General features: G+C 41.0%; 1 protein-coding gene across 2 annotated transcripts in view; it reads right to left on the bottom strand.

Moving 5' to 3' along the window:
• Positions 1-375: 375 nt before the first annotated feature.
• Positions 376-22,776, bottom strand: part of F5 (coagulation factor V) — a 41,070-nt gene continuing 18,669 nt past the window's right edge. For both annotated transcript variants that reach the window (XM_053386134.1, XM_053386135.1), the window contains 13 exons: positions 19,741-22,048; positions 18,209-18,368; positions 15,778-16,014; positions 15,120-15,327; positions 13,708-13,887; positions 13,034-13,150; positions 12,060-12,131; positions 10,497-10,591; positions 7,222-7,377; positions 3,542-3,686; positions 3,284-3,432; positions 2,447-2,629; positions 376-1,894 (listed from right to left, as the gene is read on the bottom strand). In XM_053386134.1, the coding sequence (XP_053242109.1) occupies positions 1,748-1,894; positions 2,447-2,629; positions 3,284-3,432; positions 3,542-3,686; positions 7,222-7,377; positions 10,497-10,591; positions 12,060-12,131; positions 13,034-13,150; positions 13,708-13,887; positions 15,120-15,327; positions 15,778-16,014; positions 18,209-18,368; positions 19,741-22,048 (4,157 nt within the window). In that variant the 3' untranslated portion in view covers positions 376-1,747. The remainder of the gene's footprint in view (positions 1,895-2,446; positions 2,630-3,283; positions 3,433-3,541; positions 3,687-7,221; positions 7,378-10,496; positions 10,592-12,059; positions 12,132-13,033; positions 13,151-13,707; positions 13,888-15,119; positions 15,328-15,777; positions 16,015-18,208; positions 18,369-19,740; positions 22,049-22,776) is intronic.

Genomic DNA, 22,776 nt, shown 5'->3' with positions numbered 1-22,776 from the left:
GTTCCACAGCAGGAAAGAATGAAACAGCATTTGCTATCCATGGGTGAAGGATGGGGAATCTGTGCCGCCTCCAGATTGTGCTGGACTCCAAATCCCATCCAGCAGCAAGTATGACCAGTATTCAGAGATGATGGGATCTGAACTTAAGTTCCTGCACCCAGGCTGCAAACTTTACTCATTGCACCACACGGGCTGAGCCATGATTTTAGTGTTTTTGAACTAATTCCTTTCTAGCATTTCCCCTCATACAGTGTCAGTTTTGTTGTACAGAAATAAGAATACAGCACATTTTCTTTGCCTCTTAGTAACAGTCCAAAGGTCTTCCAGATCAGTGATTTTTAAATTGTTGGAATAAACGGGAGCTGTCACCAAGTGTGCTTTTTACACATTAGATATGCATTGTTTTGCATTTTATTCAAAAATATGAATAACATCATGAAATAGATCCTGAAAAAGTGTTAAGCATCTTGCAGAAAGATTTACCACCCGCTTATGAATTTCAGTGTTAATCTACCTCCAAAGTCATGGAAGGAAGACCTAACCATAAATAGTTAGCAAAATACATGACTGTGCATTTGGATACATACCTTACATAACCATTTCTACACGTCTTAAATCATTCTCTAATATGTGGTGTAAGTTCTTTTAAACGCTTTCCCCACATACAATGAAGTCAATAATTGTTGGAAGCACAAACATCTAGCTGATATGCAGAAAATCAAAGAACTCTACAATTCTGTGATTTCCTACTTATCTTTGGGAACTGCCCTTTTCACTTTGGAACTCATCTGAGATAATGTAGAACCAATGGCGGTGTTTGTCTACTTAGATCAGTTATACTGACAAATGTTGTGAATGTTCATTTATCAGCAGCAGCAGGGATGGCTTTTGTGAAGAATCAGAACAGGAGTTACCAACATGGCACCTGTGGCTGAAGCGGAGCTCCTGAGGTCTTGCCCAGGTGCCCCCTCTGAGCTCTCTCCTTGGTCATAAGGGTGTTTACCTTTCCTCTCCATAGGGAGGAAGTTGAAAGAGCAACACTATTCCCCACTTCTCTTTCAGCTCTATGCCCTTTCCAAGGCTGAAATTAATTCTGCTAGATCCAACTTCTTTCCAGGTCCCAAAGTAAGGGAAATATGTGCACTATCTTTTTGTCTCTCATGGAGGTGGGGTGTGATCCGCAGAGGAGAAATGAAAAGTGGGTGGTGTTGATAGCACGGTCTCAAAAATCCAAATGTGCTTACAGGCCTACAAACGTTGGTGACCCCTGAATTAGAACATGACCAACTAACCTCCCCTGAAGGAATGGCTCTTCAGAATCCTTTGGTAAACAAAGCTCATACGTCTGCTGACAGCTCACTGACAGCTCACAGACTCCTGACCCCACTCCTCATTCCTGCTCTTGCTATCTGGTTTAAGCATGCTGTTCTGAGCATGGAAGAGGGAAGGTAGGAAGTACAGAAGAAAGCAAAGGCAATGATGGTAATACATTAAGGTATCTATTCACAGTGATAATGGAAAATACAATTGCTTGTTTATCTTATGCATTCACAGTATTTAAATAGGTATGAACGTCTTTTAATTGAATTTTCAAAGCTATTCCAATCCACAGCTTAAAGTGCTTTGGATACGGACACCATAATCACTCTAAAAGAGTTTTTTGTTCTGGTTTCCCCTTTTACAACATCTGGTATCAGCAAGCTTAAAGGTTGTGGGGCTTTCAGTACGACAGTCTTCTGTTCAGCCCCTAAAACACATCACAACCAAAGAGTTCTATCCGAAGTACAATACTCAGATTCCATGTTTTTGGAACGACACGAAGGAATCGGGAAAGTATTGGTGGCCTGAAGTAGTTCTTGACTAGGCCACCACTGTTAATGTTGCCTGTAAACACCTGAAAACAAGCATAACAAAATGAGTGGACAAAAGTGCAGAATGAATGCACAATGAGTAGACAAAAGATTGGACTAACTCATATTCCCACAATGGCACATAATATCTAAGTTCATATAAACCTGTGCAGTCCCTTATGTGTCAGGCCATTGGGCCATCCTTTGAGTCCAAGGCAAACACTGTACCAATTATGATTCCCTAAGTTCTCAGGCAGAGATCTTCCCAAGTTCCATTCCCCACAGTGGCGTGGGGGGGATCTGCTACACATTAGAATTTGGACCTAAGGCCTCTAGCTTTTGATCTTTACAATAAAAAGGTAGCTCCAGTATTTTATTCCACGTTACACAAGCCATATCTAATGATCACTGGTCCCTATATTGCTTGTAAGAACTCTAAATCCTTGGTGAAGCAAAATGATTTGGCAGTCACTGAGTCAAACCTGGCAAATCAAGACTGTTAAAGGAGACCTCAGTAGTACGGGGGAGTGGCCAACATTTTTAATGCTTAGCATAAACGAAAATAATAAATAGGGAGGGAGAGGAAGAACTGATACCTTTTCCATGGAAGTTGAATCATTCATGTAAGGCTTCCACACTGAACCATCGTCGCTGTAGAGGACGGAAAATGTCTTCACATACATTTCACTGTACATTGATTTAGCTCCTTGTGTTATGATGCCTGTTATCTTCTTAGGTTGAAGGAGATCAATCTGCAGCCATTGTTGGTTGTTGTTGGACTGTAAAATTAATGAGAACAATAATAACACTGAGTTGTGCAAGTTCACTGGTGAATATCCAACACATGCAAATCTTTAACTGAGTTCTACAGAAGTGCACAGGGTCACTGAACACTGGACGAAGACTCTAAAATAGCCAAGTGTTTAGCATCCTTCCATGTATTCTTTATTTAATTATATGTATTAGTTGACCTACAATCAAAATAATTTGTGAAGTGGAAGTAATTCAAAGAAAATAAAACATAGTTGTTAAAAGAAAGCAATGAAAAATGTAAAGCTAAATAACCAACACTTCATTCAAGCACAATTCCATATATGTCTGCTCAGAAGTAAGTCTTAATAAGCTCAGTATTCCAGGGTTAAGTGTATATACTAATCAAGGATATCACCTGCAGGCATTACAGCTGCTGATCCTGTGTACACTGGAGTAGATCCAATGACTTCAAGCTACAGGTTTTTGGTTTTTTTTAACGGAGTTCATTCACTAGCGCTAGCACTAACTTCTTTCCTCTTTCTGTTGATATCTTTATATGCTATTTTAATATGATGGTTAGCTTGTGTGCCACCCTGATTATTTCATTTTTACTCTACTTCTACATTATTAAAAAAAATAAACAAGTGCAGAAGCTTCGATTTTGCAGCTTTCGTCTTTACCTTTGCTTGCCAGGCATTCATCTTCCCTTTGAGATTGAGGCGGGCAAGAGATGGCTCCCATGAACCCAACCAAGTCTTCTTATAAGAAGAGGCTGTAATTTGCACATTCTTGATAGCCGCACTTTCAATTCCCAACGGCATAAAGCAATCTATCATAAAAAATATGGACACATCCTGGTTAGATCTCCTAAGCAACAGTATGGTTTACAGGAAAGATGTACACACAGAAAGGCCTCAGCTGCAGGGTCCAGGTCTTACCTTCTGTATCACAACCCAGGAGTTCCATACGAAGAGTAGGCCTGTTATAGAACTTGGTTGGATACACCCTAATATACCTAGCAACAACAGGAGGGTCAATGAGGTTTTCTTTTATTCCATGGGCATCTGAATTGCCTTCAAAAACCTAGTGGAAACAAAAGAGCTCTGTAAGTAACTGCGGTATTTGTTAATGGATGCACTTCCAGTGAAGTATCTCACGTATATTTTCTTACATGGATTCTGCCCATTTGCCTGTTCAGACCCAGAACCCACCCCCCCTAAATAAATTCACACTTGACTCAAATTTTAGTTTTGGTTTTTGGCAAAATTTAGGCCACAACTTTATTGATTACAGAAAGTGAGTGGTTGCATAGGCTCTGGTTCGACTAGCTCCCTGCCATGCAGGTAGCGCTGACCCTGGATTCCAGCATAGGTCAGCCAAGGGTGAACACCTGGATAAGCGAAAAGTCGGGAACGGACTATGTCCGCCACCCAGGTGTCCCCCTGGACTCAGACACAGGCACAACCCCCTTCAGGGGTTGACCAAACCATTTGAGTCCCTGGATTTCTTTAACAGAATACCCTTCACATAGGGATGGCGAGAGCGTTCTCCCATCCCTATCACCTGAACCAGAGCCTATCCGCAACCTTACAAGTTGTGATGATTTGCTATGCAGCAGGAAAAACCCAAATGGCAACAGCCAATCAGCCAAGTGGGGAAAATTCCTGCTGTGCCCCTGTCCCAACAACAGACAACACACGACGACACAGCAAGGTCAAGAGCAAAAGCCCTAAAAGTAGGGAGAGGTGGGCGGGTGTTCCGAATGCACGTGCCAAAAGAGGAAGCTCTGGGTCACGTGCATGGGAATAAATAGGTCCCTAGAACTGTTTGGACTGCGTCCCATTGGCCAGATTGCACCTAGCTATGAGGGACCTACCACTCGGTTGTTGTGGCTGACGAATCTTGCCCACCCACAACACAGGGGATCCGTTTCCAGGTCTCACCGCAACATGTGCCCTCTTTAAGGGAGGACATGATTTCTATACAATTGCTCAGGCTAAAAAACATGGACCATAATAGCCCTGAACCAATTTTTATTCCAATTAACCATGCATAATAAATGGTGGCTCTCTAGGTGGAGATGTGTTTCAGAAGATGCACCCAGCCAGTTCAGCGGGGACTGAATGAGAATTACAATATGAATGGAGATACACATGTCAATGCACATTTATATCCTCATGGGCTACATGTGGAAAAGGTTACTTTCATGTGATCATATATGTTTAGCACTGGCATCTAGTATTCATATAAGTTTAGCAGTTGTAGTCTCATATTTATTTATTATTACGTTTACATCCCACCTTTCCTTCAAGGAGCTCAAGATGGCATACTTGGTTCTCTGTCTCACTGTGATTTTTAAATTTTTATTTCTTTCTATACTGCTATATTATTTTAAAAAATCAACGTGGTTTACAGTAATACCTATATGCAATAAGACATGTAAAAATTTAAAATCGGAGACCATCAACTAACTTTTTCTTAATTACCTGCATAAGACTAGCAGCACAGAAAAGTTGTCAACAAGCATTTAAAGGTTGAAACTAAAGGTGCCTGCTGAATCCCTATTGGCAGAGCATTCCACAGGACTAGGCTGATCAAACTAAAGGATCTACCGTATTTTTCGCTCGATAACACGCACCTGACCATAACACGCACGTAGTTTTTAGAGGAGGAAAACAAGAAAAAAATATTCTAAACGAAACAGTGGATGTATGATTTTTGTGGTTCATGCTGTGGCCACAGACATGTGATCTGACAGTGAGTTTGGGGTGACCCAGTGCAAAAATCCTGAGGATCCATGTGGATCCGTGCTTTGTAACCACGTTTTAAGTGGGGAGGGAAGGAAAAGCACTCAAGGGACAAGGAGCACGCGTGGGGTGTGTGGAGAAGGAGTTTTTCTGCGAGCTGAGCGGGGAAGAGGGAGGGAAAGAGCACTGTTGCTTTAAAGGTATACTTAAGGTATTTGCCCTGTGCCTGGGGTTTTTTCCATTTAACAGTTTGCAGCCTTTTCCTTCCGCTCCTTGTTTTGAGGCAGAATAGATTTGAGGAGGTGAGGAGGATTTGGATTGCAGGGGATTCGCCATTAGCTGTGTAAAAGCGCTCCTCCTTGCAGCCTTCTACTTTGTTTGTACAGGTGGCTACTGGTATCAGGTTCAGTTTGAGTGATAAGCAGCCACCAGCAGCAATAGAATGGAGCACAAAAAAGCGGTAGGGGCACTAGGACCCAGACAATGCTCAAATCTATCCTGCCTGAAAACAGCGGAGAAGCGGGAGGGGGGGGGATTTGCCTAGTTTTCCTCTCTCTCATCCCGTGCCCTCCCCAGCCTTTTCTTTTACTTCCTGGTTTTCACTGCGCTCCTGGCTCCGAGCTCCAGGTTGGCTTTTTTTTTGCTGCTGGTTGCTTAAATTTTATCCTTCCTGATCCAAGCCCTCCTGTGCCCTGCTGTCCCTCTGCAGCCTCATTGCTCCATTTAGAGAGCTCGCGGACCTTTGCTAGCTGAGGCTGCAGCAGCTGTTGCTGGCTACTTTAAAAGCGCCTGCTGGCTTTTAACCGCCTGCCTCCTCCTGGCTCGCTATGGCTCCCAGCGCTTTGCTGCCATGGCTCTCCTTCCCTCCCTCCTCCCCTCCTCCTCCTCCTCTCTCCTCCTCCTCCTCCTCCTCCTCCTCAGTAGGTCACTTTAAAGCAAGCAAAGGAGCCCCTCCTCCTGGCTGTAAAGCAAGCAAAGCTAGAGCCGTGCAAAGCCCTGCAAGCGGCTCCCGCTTTGCTTGACTGACGGCAGCCACGGCTCTGATCCAGTGCATTTGCTCCGTAACACGCACAGGCATTTTCCCTTACTTTCTAGGAGCAAAAAACTGCGTGTTATGGAGCGAAAATTACGGTATTTCGTGTTGATGTCAAATGAGCCTTGAATCTCAAGTGGTGCTCCTGCAAATGTTCTCAGTGATCAAGCTGGGATATTAGGGTTTAGGCAATTCCTATAGTACTCTAGACCTAAATTAAAGCAAGCAGACTCTGTAGTAGATGCACAGCCAGTGCAGAGATTTTAACAATGGTGTTGTATAATAAAATAAAATAAAATTATTATTATTATTATTACCCCACCCATATTCCAACACACATAAAAATAATAAAATATCAAACATTAATAGTAACAATCCGATCCTATACAAAAAGTCACAATAACTTTAAAATAAACAATTTATATAAAATAAAGCAATATTAAATAATCCATTAGAATCCAACAGTAAACAGTAAAATTAAACATCGGCAAATAATAATTTAACAGTCTGCACTTACCAAATACAATAAAGAACAGGTAGCAGAACAGATCTCTTATAAAGGCTCTCAGGGCTGGAGGGTGGAGCAAGGCAGGTGAAAAAGCTATCCTCAGAACATTGTAAAGTAGATTAGGCGGCAAGACTGGCCCAAGGTCACCCAGTAAGCTTCAAGGCTGAGTGGAAATTTGAACCCTGAGCTCCTTTGTCATAGTCCAGGAGTCTAACAGTAACAACTGCACCACATTGGCTCTCTTATTATCCCTTGAGCAAAAATTTCAATGCCTGCTGCCTTTTTTTCCCCGAAGTGGAAAACAGGGACAAGTACAGTAAATATACACACCTTCTGTGCCCCTAAGTGATTCCCTTTAAAAGCAACCCATTTTCTTCCATCTTTGCTGTAGGCAATGACGTACTCCATTGTATACAAGGAACGCATTAACTGCTTGGCTCCTTGGGTCTGAATGCCTGTGATCAGAACCTGGTTTTCTAGGTCCACCTATACAGGAGCAAAACAGTAGATCCATATAAGTGCAGTTTCATTGGAAAGGTATCCTCTTTGTGAGAAAGACAAGTATGATTTTGGCACATGCACACATAAAACTCCATGGTATATGACTAGTTCTATGTGTATGTTGTGACTCAGCCAGTTTATTTTTATTTTTCAATGTTCATTTTTTCATATTATATGCAGCTTTATTGTTTTTCTTTCTGTCTGTAATGGTGCTACTGAGAAAGACAAAAACATATGCAAGATAGTTAGGATCTGGGGCCCCTTCCAGACCACTGGGCCCCAGTAATTTGTACCAGCTCCCCGCTGCTGTCCTCGTCAGCCTTGGTGCTCATTATGCTATTGGGGAAATCATACACAATCCCACCTTTGATACTATTTGTGCCAGCAAATGTTTTGGGGCAGTCACACTGCTTCATTTCCAATCAGTGCATACAGAATACAGGACATCCACCACAGAAAGCAGTTCCACTAGGCAGGCATGGCCAAACTCGGCCCTCCAGATGTTTTGGGACTACAACTCCCATCATCCCTAGCTAACAGGACCAGTGGTCAGGGGTGGTGGGAATTGTAGTCCCAAAACATCTGGAGGGCCAAGTTTGGCCATACCTGCACAAGTGCTTCAGTAAACTACCTGCCTAGGATGGCTAAAACAAGACTTTTAAAGAGCAAGGTACATTTCCTTAGAAGGTTATATAGTCCTACTTTAGAGTTAAGCAATTTGGGGCACTTGAAATAAGTAAAATCAAGAATCTCAGGTAGGACAAAAAAACCCATACCAAAAATGGAAAAACATTTGGCATATGCATGCTTGGAATATATAACTGGATCCAGCAAAGATCTTCTGACCTGCTGAAGGCCATAAACCATTTTGTAGCAAGGGGTAAACAGAGAGCAAGTCAGAAGTAGAAAACAACACTTTTGTTGATAGGTCATATTTTCCTTTAAAATCATATTTTCCTTCTAAGTTCTGGGGGCATTGTGTTTTGTTCTTTCAGTAGTGGTACTATTCACCAATACAAAAGCCCTTTCTCTAGATATTCAGAATTTAAACAAACAGTATTAAGTGACCTTTCTACCCTAGCTGATGAAGCAGGAGAAGTGTGCCAAAAAGTTAACTATTGCCCTAAGCACACGCAAGCCCTCAGATGGACCTCAAATCTCTCTCTGTCTCAGCCATGAACTTTAGAAAGATGTTTCAAAACATTCGTAGCCACTACAATAGGCTTAATATTTTCTTTTTCAAAGATGACACAGAACTGCAGAGTTGAGAAGATTACAGACGTGATCACATGGCCTATAGGTCAATCCCCTATTCCCAGATCCAAAGAACTTTTAACCCACTGATTGTTATCTCATCACAAACAACCTATTGGGCCACCAGATGACTCATATAAGACTGTCAAGAAGACACACAGGCCCAGCCAGGCATCTTTAGGCAATTTGGCCTGACACCAAACATGGCAATCCATCAGATTATATTGATACAAATCCACACTACCCAGCTTCTCATCTCAGATTGAAGCTGTCCCTGATACCTTCAAAGAAGAGGGAAGGTATAAGCTTTCCAAAGCTCATAAAAGCCAAATATGACCCCAACAGTCTCAAATGGAAGAATATGAATTTATTTAGAGCCCCACAAATTTAAGAATAAGCCCATCAAAGTCCAGTGTCCTGTTCTGACAGGCCAGCCAGATGCCTGTAGGAAGCCCACGAGCAGCACTGGAATGCGAGAGCGGTCCCCACATTTGTGACTCCTAGGAACTGGTATTCAGAGGCATGATGTCCTGGATAGTAGTGATGGAACATTTGTTTAATCCTCTTATAAAGCCATCCAAGTTGGTGGTAGCTCTACATTTTCTGAAAGTGAATTCCAGAGTTTAGCTTTGCATGAAAATAGAATTTATTTGGTCTGTCCGGATTCTTCCATCATTTAGCTTTATTGGACAGTCCTGTGAGTTATGGTATAATGAGAGAAAATTTCACCACATTCTCCACATCATGCATTATCTTATAGATCTCTGTCATGCCCTACCCCTCACTCCACTTTTTATTTAACCTGAAAAGGTCCAATTGTTGCCACCTTTTCTCATAGGGGAGTTGTTCCAGCTCCTTAATCATGTTGCATGCTCTTTTCTGAACATTTTCCATTTTTGCAGTTACAAGAGATGTTTAATAAATTTATCCTACTCTGTTTTAAGTACAACAATGCTCTTTGGCCTGCAACTTTATCCATCAGGCTATTCCAGAAGTTCAAAGCTTAAGGACCTTCTGATGTCTAGTCTATTGGTTCTTTGACCCTTGAAAATTCTGACCCCAAAGATACTTGAGAAATTATCAGGAAGAATTTTTCAGAAAAAAGTGTTCTCTCCACTCTTGAGGTTGCAAAGCACAGCACTTGCTCTCCTCTCTATTTAAATCTCCCTTTGTGTAGAGATTTTCAAAAGGGATACATGATAAATCTGAAGAATCATGAATTGTGCAGGCTGTTTATGTTAGCCCTCGATGATAGTAAGAGGATAGTTTCCCTCGATGATAGTAAGAGGAAGATATTTAGCTCTCCCAGAATCAGAGCATCTCTGCAAATGTAGTAAACAGGAACCTGATACTTTGGAGCATATTTTCTTTTCTTGTGATTTTGGCATTTATGCCAGAAGACAATTATTAGAGTCCTTACAACTCAACAGGCTCAATACTATGCTACCAACAGTTCAGGACTTGCTCTCAGACAGGAATGATCAAATTACTTTAATAGTGGCTGAATTTCTGAGTGCTGTCCATGTAGAAAGACTGGGCCATTATAAAGAGATTTAGTGGTTCTTAATTGATTGGTGATGTGGTAATGATGTATTGTATTATTTATGCAAATTGATTTTCTCTGGAGTTAAAGATCTGACTGGGACAAACCTTGTTATGTTGAGCTTGTATTTTGCACAATTTGTATACGGTGTCTGTTTGATAATGTGTGGTTTGCTATGCCTAATAAAGGATATTCAAATTCGGTTCTTTTACCCACACAGGCCATCATACCTTCAACTCAGCATTTTTTAAAAATCAGGTTACTTCAAATCTATACTCATAAAACTGTTTCTGTGATCAAATCATACCTGAATCCAGGGAAGTTCACTTTCGTTCTTCCCAGCGCTCCAAGCATTGTATTTTCCATCATTATTTAATCTTGCCAGTTTAGGCTCCCAGTATCCTGGGTAAGACCAAACAGAAAATGTATTGCAAAAGGAAACTGAAAAACGTAAACGTTGCCAGTTTTCAGAACAATTGTTTCAAAAAAGCAGTTTAGTGGTTGTAAACTACATTATTAACAATAAATAAAAGCTATTGAATCCCATTACAAACTACAATACACTAACACATTCTAACCCAACAAAACAGCCAAGGTCTTTACTATCCTTTTTTGCATGCTCCTTGCATTTTTGATGGAAACACGTTTGAATTGACTGATTCATTCATGATAAGAATGGACAAGATACTAAACATTATCAATAATACATTGGCAATCTGTAAACAAAATAGTGAGTGAGAATTTTTTAAAAAAACCCTCTTAGGAGCAGTCCAAAGGGAAAGGTAAGTCCAGTCACGAACGACTCTGGGGTTGCGATGCTCATCTTGCTTTACTGGCCGAGGGAGCTGGCGTTTGTCCGCAGACAGTTTTCCGGGTCATGTGGCCAGAGCAGAACACGGAAACGCCATTTAAATTCCCACCGGAGCGGTACCTGTTTATCTACTTGCACTTTTTGGCATGCTTTTGAACTGCTAGGTTGGCAGGAGCTGAGACGGAACAACGGGAGCTCACCCCGTTACGGGGATTTGAACCGCCAACCTTCCAATCGGCAAGCCCAAGGCTCAGTGGTTTACACCACAGCGCCACCCGCATCCCTCTTAGGAGCGGTCTAGAACTTGCTAAAACAAACACATTCTAATGCATTTCAAATGAAAAAACTGCTGTTGCTAATTCATCACCAGCAGGGCAAGTCGTAGGTTGAGATGGCATTTTCAGAACCAATTTATAGAGCAGGTCTTTGCTTGCTAACCAAACACGATCACAAACCACACTGAACGGCTGAGAAACCGACCTGTCAAATTAGAGCAGCCAGAGGCAAGCATAATCTATTTTCATTTTGCAATATGTGGCAAATATTTATATAATATATTAATCATGTGGACTATGGTAAGAAACTAACAAATATGGGGAAAATGGGGAGATTTTTTTTAGAATAATAATTATAATACATCATAAGAGTCTGTACAAATGCCAGGACAATTCACAATTGTTTGTATTTGGAAAAAATGTGTTGTTGTTGTTGTAATATTCTAAAGATTACAATATTGTAATATTTATAAATATTGTAAATAAAAATATTTAAACAAACACGTTATATTCAGTATGTTATATTGCATGCCTACTAGTTAGTATATTACCCATTTGTGCTGGCCATTTTGGTACCATGAAAGATAATTTATGTCTACCACAATGGGGGAAAATGGAAGTGTTAATGCTGGGCCACCACAGAATGTGGGTGTTCATTAAAGCAGTAGTCTATTGTGTAGTGGTTCCATTGCTAGATGCTAGAATTTAAAGTATATCACCTGCAAAGAGACAAAACATATTCAACTTAACGACTTAAATTCCTTCACTTTGAAATTTAACTTACCTATGTAGTTCGAAGCACTGATCTGTGAGTCTTTTATAATGCCACTTGCTAGACCCATGGGCAGCTTGCATCCTATTGAGAGGGATCAAACACATTAGCCCTACCTAAATTCTGGTGCTAGGCAGAGCAATCCTATACCCTAGGTTACACCTGGGGGTGAGATGGAGATGCACCATTGATACATCTTGTGTGTACTTAGTCTAGGATGGGAAGGGAAAAATACACAGCCAGACCTAAAAAAAAAAAAGCATAAAAATGGCAGACATGATCCCAGCATCCCTGGAAACTCTGCCAGTACCCACCAATCAGGGCCTGTCCCAATGACAATGGGTTGCATCCAACAAAGTTTTCGTCAAAATAGATTCACTGAAATTAATAGACCTGAGTAAGCCATCTTGATTAATTTCAGTGCATCTACTCTAAGTTGTTAGGATTCTTGCTCCGTGTTTGCAGTCATGGGATTGTTGTCTATCACATGACGGTGTGTGTTTTCATTCCACAGTGTGGGAAGTGACGGAGACAGGATGTTTTGATATTACTGTGTTCCGTGAAGTGGGACTATTGTCCTTTGTTCTTTCTCTTTTTGCTGTCTGATGAGAAAGAGTAAGGAGCTAAGTCAGAATGCTCCGAGAGTATTATATGTAAATAAACGTAGATTAGCCAAAATGCTGTGCTACTGAGTTCTGTTATGCAAACTGCAAATACTCTGCAGGATCGTAAGTGTGCTGATGCTTCTTGGTATCAGTCTCTTTGATGTTTGGGCTGAAGAAAGCTTTTGAAGCTCCCGAACGATTGACCAGGAGGGAGAGAACATGCTAGATACTAACAGCTGGACCAGTACTGTATTGGAAAAAACACAATGCGAATTTACTAGCAATAGCTTGAAGTCCCACTGCACACACACTGCTTCCTAACCATGCAAAGACACTTATGTGCCTTGTTTTGTGAGATTCAATATGGTTAAACTCTGTTACCTGTATCTATAACAGTAAAGGAGGCTTGCATTCCTGCTTCCTGATATTCACCGACTTCTGTTTTTAAAAGCCATGTGCCAGCTCCTGACGGTTTCATTTCAACAGTACCAAATGAACCTTAAAAGCAGAAAGGAAATGCATGCACATTTTTGTTAAGCATGCCTAAACTGCAAATGTGGTCAGAAGATGAGTAGAGCAGCATCATATTAAACCAAAGCCTACTCTGTTTTTTATGATTCTGCACTAACAGGAATTAGACACCAGGTGCAAGATTCCTGAACTTTCACAAACATCTAGTTTTTTTGGTTGCTCTTGGTTAAGTGATACAGTGGTACCTCGGGTTAAGTACTTAATTTGTTCCGGAGGTCCGTTCTTAACCTGAAACTGTTCTTAACCTGAAGCACCACTTTAGCTAATGGGGCCTCCTGCTGCTGCCGTGCCCCCAGAACACCATTTCTGTTTTCATCCTGAAGCAAAGTTCTTAACCCGAGGTACTATTTCTGGGTTAGCGGAGTCTGTAGCCTGAAGCGTATGTAACCCAAGGTACCACTGTATTCAGCTTTAGACTGCCGGCTATGTATTCTCATGCTATATTTTCACTGCATACGTTAGGATTTCTGATAAAAAATTTAATTTTCTGACAACAATATACGGATCCATCTGATTATATTTACCAGGAAGAAGAGGGTAGACACCAAGCTGATGATCTTCCCTTCCCTGTTCTGTGAATGTCTGACCGTGGAAATTAACAACATGAATGTCTTTTGGCCCACCCATGTTTATCAAATGCCAGTGGACCTTCTCATCCTTAAACATCTGCAACCCCTGAAGGTGGTACGAAACCCCATTAATAGCTGGAACAAAAAAGAACATGTGATCAGAGATTAAGAAACAGCATACATATCCTTCTGTGGTTGTTGTTTTTTTAAAAAACATTGAGATGCATAACTGCAATTTCTATAACTACTTAGTTCTTCAAAGCCTTGACATAGAAGAATATTTCAGCTCCGTGGTTTAATTAAGATAGTATCATCATAGAATACAGTAGTAACCTGGAAATCTAATGGTCTTGTGGCAACATTGGGTAATTTGTTTTTTGCTGTCACCAGGGGCGGCACGTCCTGTTTCACCTCTTTCTCTGAAGCTGCAGAAGCCTCTAATAGTCCCCACCACCACCACCTGAAGTTGCTAGTAGCAAATGAAGATTTACAGGCACAACCATCCAAACTGGGACACGCCAACTGGCTGGTTTTACAAGACAACAATTACGTTGGAAGTTCTAATCACAGAACTACAACACATAGTTGGTCCCTGTTTTCTCAATGGAGGCATCACCTTCAAATAATGCACCCAGGAACTGTGCTCCTTGCCACCTGTGATTTTCAAGGGCTTTAGCGAAAGTTAGTTTTACAAATGTCAGGTTGGATGTGGAAAATTAAAATGGATGTAATCCAGTCGGCACTAAATACCTCAAGCCCTTCCAGTTTCAATGGAAAGGAGTTAAATATAAGCTCAAATCCAAGTGGCTTAAAACTTTTTAACTTTTGCTCATTAGTGCCCACTGATGGGATAAACAATGGCCTTAAGGAATATCTCTGCCTTTCTAGTTAAACTTTATTTAAATAGAATAATTCAATTTGAAAGGGAGAGTAAGGATGCAGTGTTAAGTTTGAAGAATAAAGAGAAAACCGGCTCTTTATTATGATGGAGGTTAATTATATTTCTCTGTTAACAAAATATTAACAGAATACATTAACATGTATCAAGAGGGGGGCCTTGGAATGAAACAGGAAAATATTTGAAGCAAAATAAGATCAGATGAGTTTGATATTAGTGCAAGGGAATAGTCAATAGCAGGACTGGTTGTGCGAAAACAATTTGAGACCTCTGATTGTAAATCTACTATATTTGAACTCTTATCAGGAACATGGGTGACAACAGAGAGAGAAAAAATCTCATGCAAGTGTTTTGTGCCTGTAAAATGTTAACATTCAGAAAACATCACTATCATTTTTCTTCAATATAGTCATAGTTATTATTCGTCATCACTAGGGATCTTATAGTAGTCAAAGGAAAACATCTATACCAGGAAATTTATGGTGCCTTTTTGCTCCGGAAATTCTCTCAGCATGAGTCTTTCTTTTATATTTATTGAAGTACCAGCTTTTCTCCTCATCAAAGACCATAAAAAGCAGAACAAATTCTCTCATGTCCTTTGGCTTGCTATACTTGTCAAGCATTCCTTTTTGACAGATCAAGACTGGCCCAATCAAGCCAGAGTGAATATCTTTTTCCTACAAAACAAGACAGGAAAGAGGTTCCAAAATTAGTTTCTCAGGTAAATGAATTGCTGCTCTTGTAGTTTATTTGAAAGCATCAGTTCACTTCATTCTGATGCAGATATATTAATATGTAATAAATTTAAACTGTTTAAATCCTGAATTTTAAATTGCTGTAACCTGTCCTGGGACCAGCTTGTGAAAGGCAGATAATAAATTAAATCATATTAGTAATTCATGAATGTTATAACATGGTCATTTCCACACACACCCATTTAATACACAGGGAATGTCAAATCCAAGATATATCTGGGGAAAAAAGGCATACAAATTTGGAAGCCAAATTAGCCAACATGTTCTTCACTACTGTTGAAAGAATTCATTTCCCTTTTCACTCAGAGGATTTCACAGAAGTATTACTGCTTCAAAACAAAAACAAAAACTTTCTGTATTAGATTGCCTTACCGGGTTTACAGCAGAGTAGTAGGCCCAGGATCGACATGTTCTCTGACCTTCTGGAGGTCCTGACCGTTGGGTCACATGCCAGACGTAAGTATAGGTGCCATTTGGCAGGATTGTGTCATCCTCTTTAAACCATTTTGGAGACTGGTCATCATAGCTTCTACCCTCAGAAGACTTTTCATAATAAAGCCCATGGGCATGGAGAGAATATGGCCTGGAGGCCAGATTTTTAAAGTGAATCTATAATAATAATAATAATAATAATAATAATAATAATAATAATAATAATTTATTTACACCCTGCCCATATGGGCAGCTCCCAACATCATCATCATCATAAAGCGATAAAATGTCAAACATTAAAAACTTACCAAAACAGGGTTGCTTTCAGGTGTCTCCTAAAAGTCAGGTAGTTGTTTACAGTCGTACCTTGGAAGTCGAACAGAATCTGTTCCGGAAGTCCCTTCGACTTCCAAAAGGTTAGGAAATCAAAGTGCGGCTTCAGATTGGCTGCAGGAAGTTCCTGCAGCCAATCAGAAGCCACGGAAGCCGTGCTGGACGTTCGGGTTCCAAAGAACATTTGCAGACTTGAACACTCACTTCTGGGTTTGCGGCATCCAGAAGCCAAAATGTCCAAGTACCAAGGCGTTCGAGATCCAAAGGGACGACTGTATTTCCTTGACATCTGATGGGAGGGTGTTCCACAGGGTGGGCACCACTACCAAGCAGGCCCTCTGCCTGGTTGAACAGACAGCGATTAGCAGTTATGAAAGTGGAAAACCTCCCTTTCAAAAACTTAAAGCTTTGTGGAGTTATCCTGCGTTCAGATTTTTGAGACTACATCAAGTCACATCTAGAACTCCGCTCCCATGGGAAAATTTCTTTGAAACTATAGACAGGTTGTGAATGAAAATCTGTCTTGGGATGTACTTCTTGTGCACAGCTGTCTGTCTGTACAAGCTGGGCATATGCAATGGTTTAATTATAAATGGTTGTAGCTACCTGTCTTCTGACTGTAACCAAGCTGTTTAGGAATAATACAAGCTGCATTGTAGAGAGTCAGACCATTGATCCATCTAGCTCAGTATTGTCTTCACTACCTGGCAGTAGCTCTTCAGAATTTCAGAAAGGAGCCATTCATAGCCCTACCTGGAATTTAGATTTGCTATGCATTTCTGCTCCCATGTACGGCACACATAAATTAGTACTACTCTATGTATTCTTAACAAGCTCAGTTCTCCAAGCGTTGATACTCATGTAGTCAAAATCCACACCAAAGAATATCAGCAGGCTTGGAGGTAAGTCTTGAAGCTTGCTGAAGTTAAAAAAAAAAATTAGAAAAGAATCTAGGAGGGACCCCCCCACACACACACACAAAAAATGCCACCAATCCAATGAGGACTGGACATGTTCTGTAGCCACTGAATGCTAAGTGTCTGTTGGAGGGAAATGGAAAACTGGGAGGAGAGAATGGAACCCTGAAAGAAGACATGGCTGGCTGATTTGAATCATTTTGCTATCGGTTTTGATTTAAAAATGGCAGCATATATCTAAAATACAAATTACACTGCTGCATTTTGTTGCAGGTCAGTTTGTAGTGCATGCATTTCATTGCTGTTGGTGGAAGTTTCCTTCAATCACGTTTCACACTTTCAAGAGTTGGGGGTAATGAGAAGGAAAGGAAACTCACTTCACCTTTGCTTTCTGCAGTAGAAAATCTCATAGAAGTAAGACTAAGAAACCCTTATGTGTTATGCATGTAAATGGACTACAGCAGGGAGAAGGAACCTGTGGTCCTCCAGATATGGCTGGACTTCAAAAGCCATTCATCCCTGACTACTGGCCATACTGACTGGGGCTGATGGAAGTCAAACAAAATCTGGGAGGCATATCACATATTCCCCCCCCCCCATGCTATAAGAAGTTCATGCAATATTGTTGCATTCAGAGCACATTGGTGAGTATTGTTCAGGCTGCATTCAAAAGGATTCAGATTTGTTATACAGTGGTACCTCGGGTTACATACGCTTCAGGTTACATACGTTTCAGGTTGCAGACTCTGCTAACCCAGAAATAGTACCTCGAGTTAAGAACTTTGCTTCAGGATGAGAACAGAAATTGTGCAGCAGCAGCAGCAGGAGACCCCATTAGCTAAAGTGGTGCTTCAGGTTAAGAACAGTTTCAGGTTAAGAACGGACCTCTGGAACGAATTATGTACTTAACCCAAGGTACCACTGTATATATTTATGCTTCTATTTTCATTAGTAATGCCCCTTCCTGAACTCAGCCACAAGAAGACACATGGTCTTTTAGGGAATTTTAAAATTTATTTTAACACACCCTAACCAAAATGAAATCCATTTTTTTATTTTGAAGTTATTAAAAAGGGGAAAAAATGCCCTCAATTATTCAAAGACTGGGAACATGAACTTACTTGGATGACATCATCCACCTCAGCTCTAATGACAGGACCCAGGATGCCAAGGTGTTCCTCATATTCGCCTGCAGCTTCGGGTGTCCTAAAAGTATCGTCTTGATAACTTCGGAAAATCACTTTTTTGTACCCTGTCCTGGCTGAGCCACTTTTCACTGTACTGAGGACATGGAAGGATTGAGATGAGAAGACTGTCAATAAACAATAACTTTTTTGTTGGTAAATTTTGGAGACTTGAGAGACACTTGGAGACTGAGAAATGGTGAAGCTACTGCAGAACCAAAGCAAAAGTGCATCTATATCGCCTCTGTGACTCTGGCCCAATCTGCTCTGTACATTTAAAGCTCTATCACACCACTTTAAACAGTCATGGCTTCCCCAAAGAATCATGGGAACTGTAGTTTGTTAAGAATGCTGAGCATTGTTAGGTGAACATATTCCTCTCACAGAGCTATAATTGTCAGATTGGTTTAACAGTCAATTCCTATTCCTAGGGAACTTTGAGAATTGTAGCTCACAGGGCCCTTCTGTATAGAGAGGATGAGATTTACCCAACTCCTTCTTTGTTGCCGTTGTAGGCAGAAACTAAAAATCATGTTTCTTTGAATGAGTACTGCTGCTGTTTTTAACTTGATTGCTGTTTTTTTTTTAAGATAGCGTGGCTTACATGAACATTTTTCCTAAGTGACATGACGTTTTTGTTTTTAACTGCATTGTACATTTTGGAGGTGAAATGTTCTATAAACAGCAGAGAGGGATAAAAATATTAAACATTAACTGATTTAATATAACTAAGCAAACATGGTTGCATTTGCTCGTCTGCTTAGAGGCGCTCAGTCTACTTCCTGAAACAGCCCCACAGACGTATCTTGTGCTTTAAAGAAAGAAAATAAAGAGACTGGATTGTGCCCAGTGTTGCTGTTCTGCTTCTGCAACATACTTCTGCTTGTGCAATGAATCTTTCCCCTCCTCTCCCTGCAGCCCCTCATGCACCCTCAAAATCTGCTCTAGAGGGACCATCCTGAACAGATTTTGAGGACATATAGGGAGCAAGAAGGGGAAGTCCCCTTGCATGAGCGGAACTCTACGCATGACAAAGTGGTACAACCCATTATCCCCTAATGAATAAATTAAAAAAGAATAGTTTCCTAGATTTGTGGGCTTAACCACCTGATTCTGATGATCAAGAAGTACCCAAAATCGATCAGTCCTGATGGAGTGTGCGTGGACTGTTGATGAGTTGCTGCTTTACGGTTATATTATTTTTTGTTCCTTTCATCATTTGTTGCTTTGTACCGTAAGCCACTTTGGGCAACCATTTGCCCAGAAACAAATGGCCTTATTTATTTATTTAAAATAAATAAAAACAGCTGATTAATAAAGACTAACATATTCTAAAAGGTTTTAAGCTGCAATTCTAAACACAATTACCGAGGGGGGATTTGCATCTGAGTAGACATGTATAGGATTGCACTGCTTAGCGCGTTGCACTGAAGATGGAATTGGGTCAGAGAGAAATAATTCATCCAAACCTTTTTCTTGGTCCCGCATAATCCCAGAGAACCTCTTCGGTTGCAATGTAGTATCTCCTTATGTTTGCATTGTTCATAGTCCGGAGGTAACGCTTAGCTATGTCATCTGGGTTACGTGCTGTATAACTGTCAAGTCGGGGGTCTCTTACATACGGGTTGTGATAGTGTACTGTCTCATACTCATAAGAGCCACTGAGGCTGTCGTCATAGACTGTGCTGTCTATGTCATATTCCATATATTCCCCATCATCGCCTATAAAACCTAATTTGACCTCTGGTTTATCCTCTTTTGGTGTCAAAGTATCATACACCTCATTTGGCAGCATGGTCTGGTTACGTTCAATGGAGGCTTGGTTGCTGCCAAATCCTCTAGGTGACATTAGAGGTTTGGAAGTTCTCGGTGCTAAGACTCTTGGCTTCCTTTTCTTTCGCCGAGCCTTCTGGAAAGTTCCAGGTGTACTGACGGTACAATTCTCCTTTCTCTTGTCATTCAGGGCTTCCTGCTTGTTATTGTTATTCATTTCTAATTGGCCTAACTCAAGCTGGGAGTCAGCTTTGTATGTCTCCTGCTTTCTCTTGCTAGGGAACATGGTATTTTCTAGATACAAGGTGACATTTCTGGAGCTGTTCTGTAGTTTATTGTCAACAGGTTTGGTGAGATCTGCTTCTGTATCATAAATCACCTTCTCAGAAACAATATTCCATTCAGAAGCCGTCTTTTTGGGAGGACACTTTGGCCTTTGCTGAGGTGACTCCTTCAAATTCTCTGTGGGCTTTGGGATGGGAGTAGAAGCAAAGCTGTCTAACATACCATCAGAAGTCAAATCATCATATTGTTGATCTTCCAACAACTCTTGTTCAGAACCACTGTTTTCCACTGCCTCTGCTACAGCCAAAGGTAAATTTGTTGAAAGCATGGAAAACTCAGTATTTGTTTCCTCTTCATCCTCATAATCATAAAGATAATGTGAAAGGTGACTAGTATCTATGCTGGAAGCAGTTTCTGCACTGGGAATGGGAAGAAATGGAGTATCTGAAGTGGTGTTGTCTATAGCAGAAAGATTTCTTTTTTGTTGTACATGAAACAGCAGGGCATGCATCTCTTTAAGGGCAAATAATATTGCCTCTGTTAGACCTTGCCTTTCCCTCTTTTCATGTCGTGTATCCTTTTCACCTTCGTTATCTTCTTGCTCCTTCTCTGTAGAAGGTCCATGCGAAGTAGGGTTACTTTTTTCTTGTTCAGATGACAGGTTTCTAACCACTGCAGCAATATCTGAAATCAAAGTATCGTTTGCCAAAGACGTGTAATTAGGATGGAGAGAGTCAAGTGCAGCTGTATTCGGAGCAGTCCTTGGACTTTTCAGCACGTCATCACCACGCGAAGTACGGTTACTTTTGCCTTGTTCAGAGGACCAGTTTCTAACCACTGCAGCAATATCTGAAATCAAAGTATCGTTTGCCAAAGACGTGTAATTAGGATGGAGAGAGTCAAGTGCAGCTGTATTCGGAGCAGTCCTTGGACTTTTCAGCACGTCATCACCACGCGAAGTACGGTTACTTTTGCCTTGTTCAGAGGACCAGTTTCTAACCACTGCAGCAATATCTGAAATCAAAGTATCGTTTGCCAAAGACGTGTAATTAGGATGGAGAGAGTCAAGTGCAGCTGTATTCGGAGCAGTCCTTGGACTTTTCAGCACGTCATCACCACGCGAAGTACAGTTACTTTTGCCTTGTTCAGAGGACCAGTTTCTAACCACTGCAGCAATATCTGAAATCAAAGTATCGTTTGCCAAAGATGTGTAATTAGGATGGAGGGAGTCAAGTGCAGCTGTATTCAAAGCACTGCTTGGACTTTCCAACACTTTATCACCATGTGAAGTATCACTGTTATTTGTGAACACCAGATGTGAGTTCACAGTTACATTACCATCAGTCTTATTGCGGGTGCTGTCAATTTCTTCTTGTATGGCAAGAGCAGTGATATTCAGCTTTTCTTCTTCTTCAGCAATCGATCCATTACGACGTGATCGAAGTCCAAGCATCAAAGCATACATATCTTGTTCTAAGTCATCTTCAGTTTGATCATCATAGTTATCAAGGACATTTTCATTTATCATGCTTCTGTCCGCTTTCTCCTCTTTTAGTGCTGCTGCGTCACTTTTCTCAGATGAAAATGTGACCAGTGCATAATCTGAAGCGTCATCATAACTTTCTGTGTAATCAACATCATCACAAGTGGCATCTCTAAACCGAAGTCTCATTCCATTGCTCATCTCATGGGAACCCCATGATGATAAAAGCCAGGTTCCTGCAAATTCAGAATAATGTGCATTATTCATACTACTTGTACAGTTACAGTTTGCCTTTCTCAGACACCTGAATGTAAATTCTGTGGCTCACAAATGGTGGTAAAGGATTCACACCAAACCTTAATCTCATTACAATATTGCAGAACCAGAGAACTCTATTACAAATAATTTTATTTTATTTTTTGCAATATGTTGTCTCCCACCAAGACAGGGATGAGGAACCTGTGGACCTCCAAATTTTGTTGAACTACAAGTCCTGAGCTACAGAGAGGCCCATCTAATAAAGTATCAAGGCTTTGTGTTACAACAGCTAAGCGAGTTCAGCAGCAAAGTAAGAAACCCAGGGCACACTACGCTGCCCCTTGTCTCCTTGACCCAAACAAAATGTAAGTTTCTAATAAAGTAACTCAGTAAACTACAAAACAGTTAGGCAGGTAGAAAGCCAGCAGGGGTGGAAGTGTCCTTGGTCCAATGAGCTCCTGGCTCTCTGGGAACAATTTTGTTCCTTTGAGGCCAAGGTGGCTGACCTGGAAAATCTGAGAGAGGCAGAAAGGTGGGTGGATGAGGCCTTTGGGGGATTTTGTGGTTTTGTTTCACTCCCAATAGCTTCACTAATGTCAGGGAGAATGCCACTCTTGGGGAAAGGAGACTATCACTCTAAAGAAAAGGGAAACAATCTGAATAATACGAATTCCTGGAAACAGCAGGCGGGGAGAGTGCTGCTGTG

This window comes from Podarcis raffonei, chromosome 4 (genome assembly GCF_027172205.1).
Source record: "Podarcis raffonei isolate rPodRaf1 chromosome 4, rPodRaf1.pri, whole genome shotgun sequence".
Taxonomy (NCBI): Eukaryota; Metazoa; Chordata; class Lepidosauria; order Squamata; family Lacertidae; genus Podarcis; species Podarcis raffonei.
Note: the sequence above shows the minus strand (reverse complement) of the source record. Positions and strands in the feature narration are given on the sequence as shown.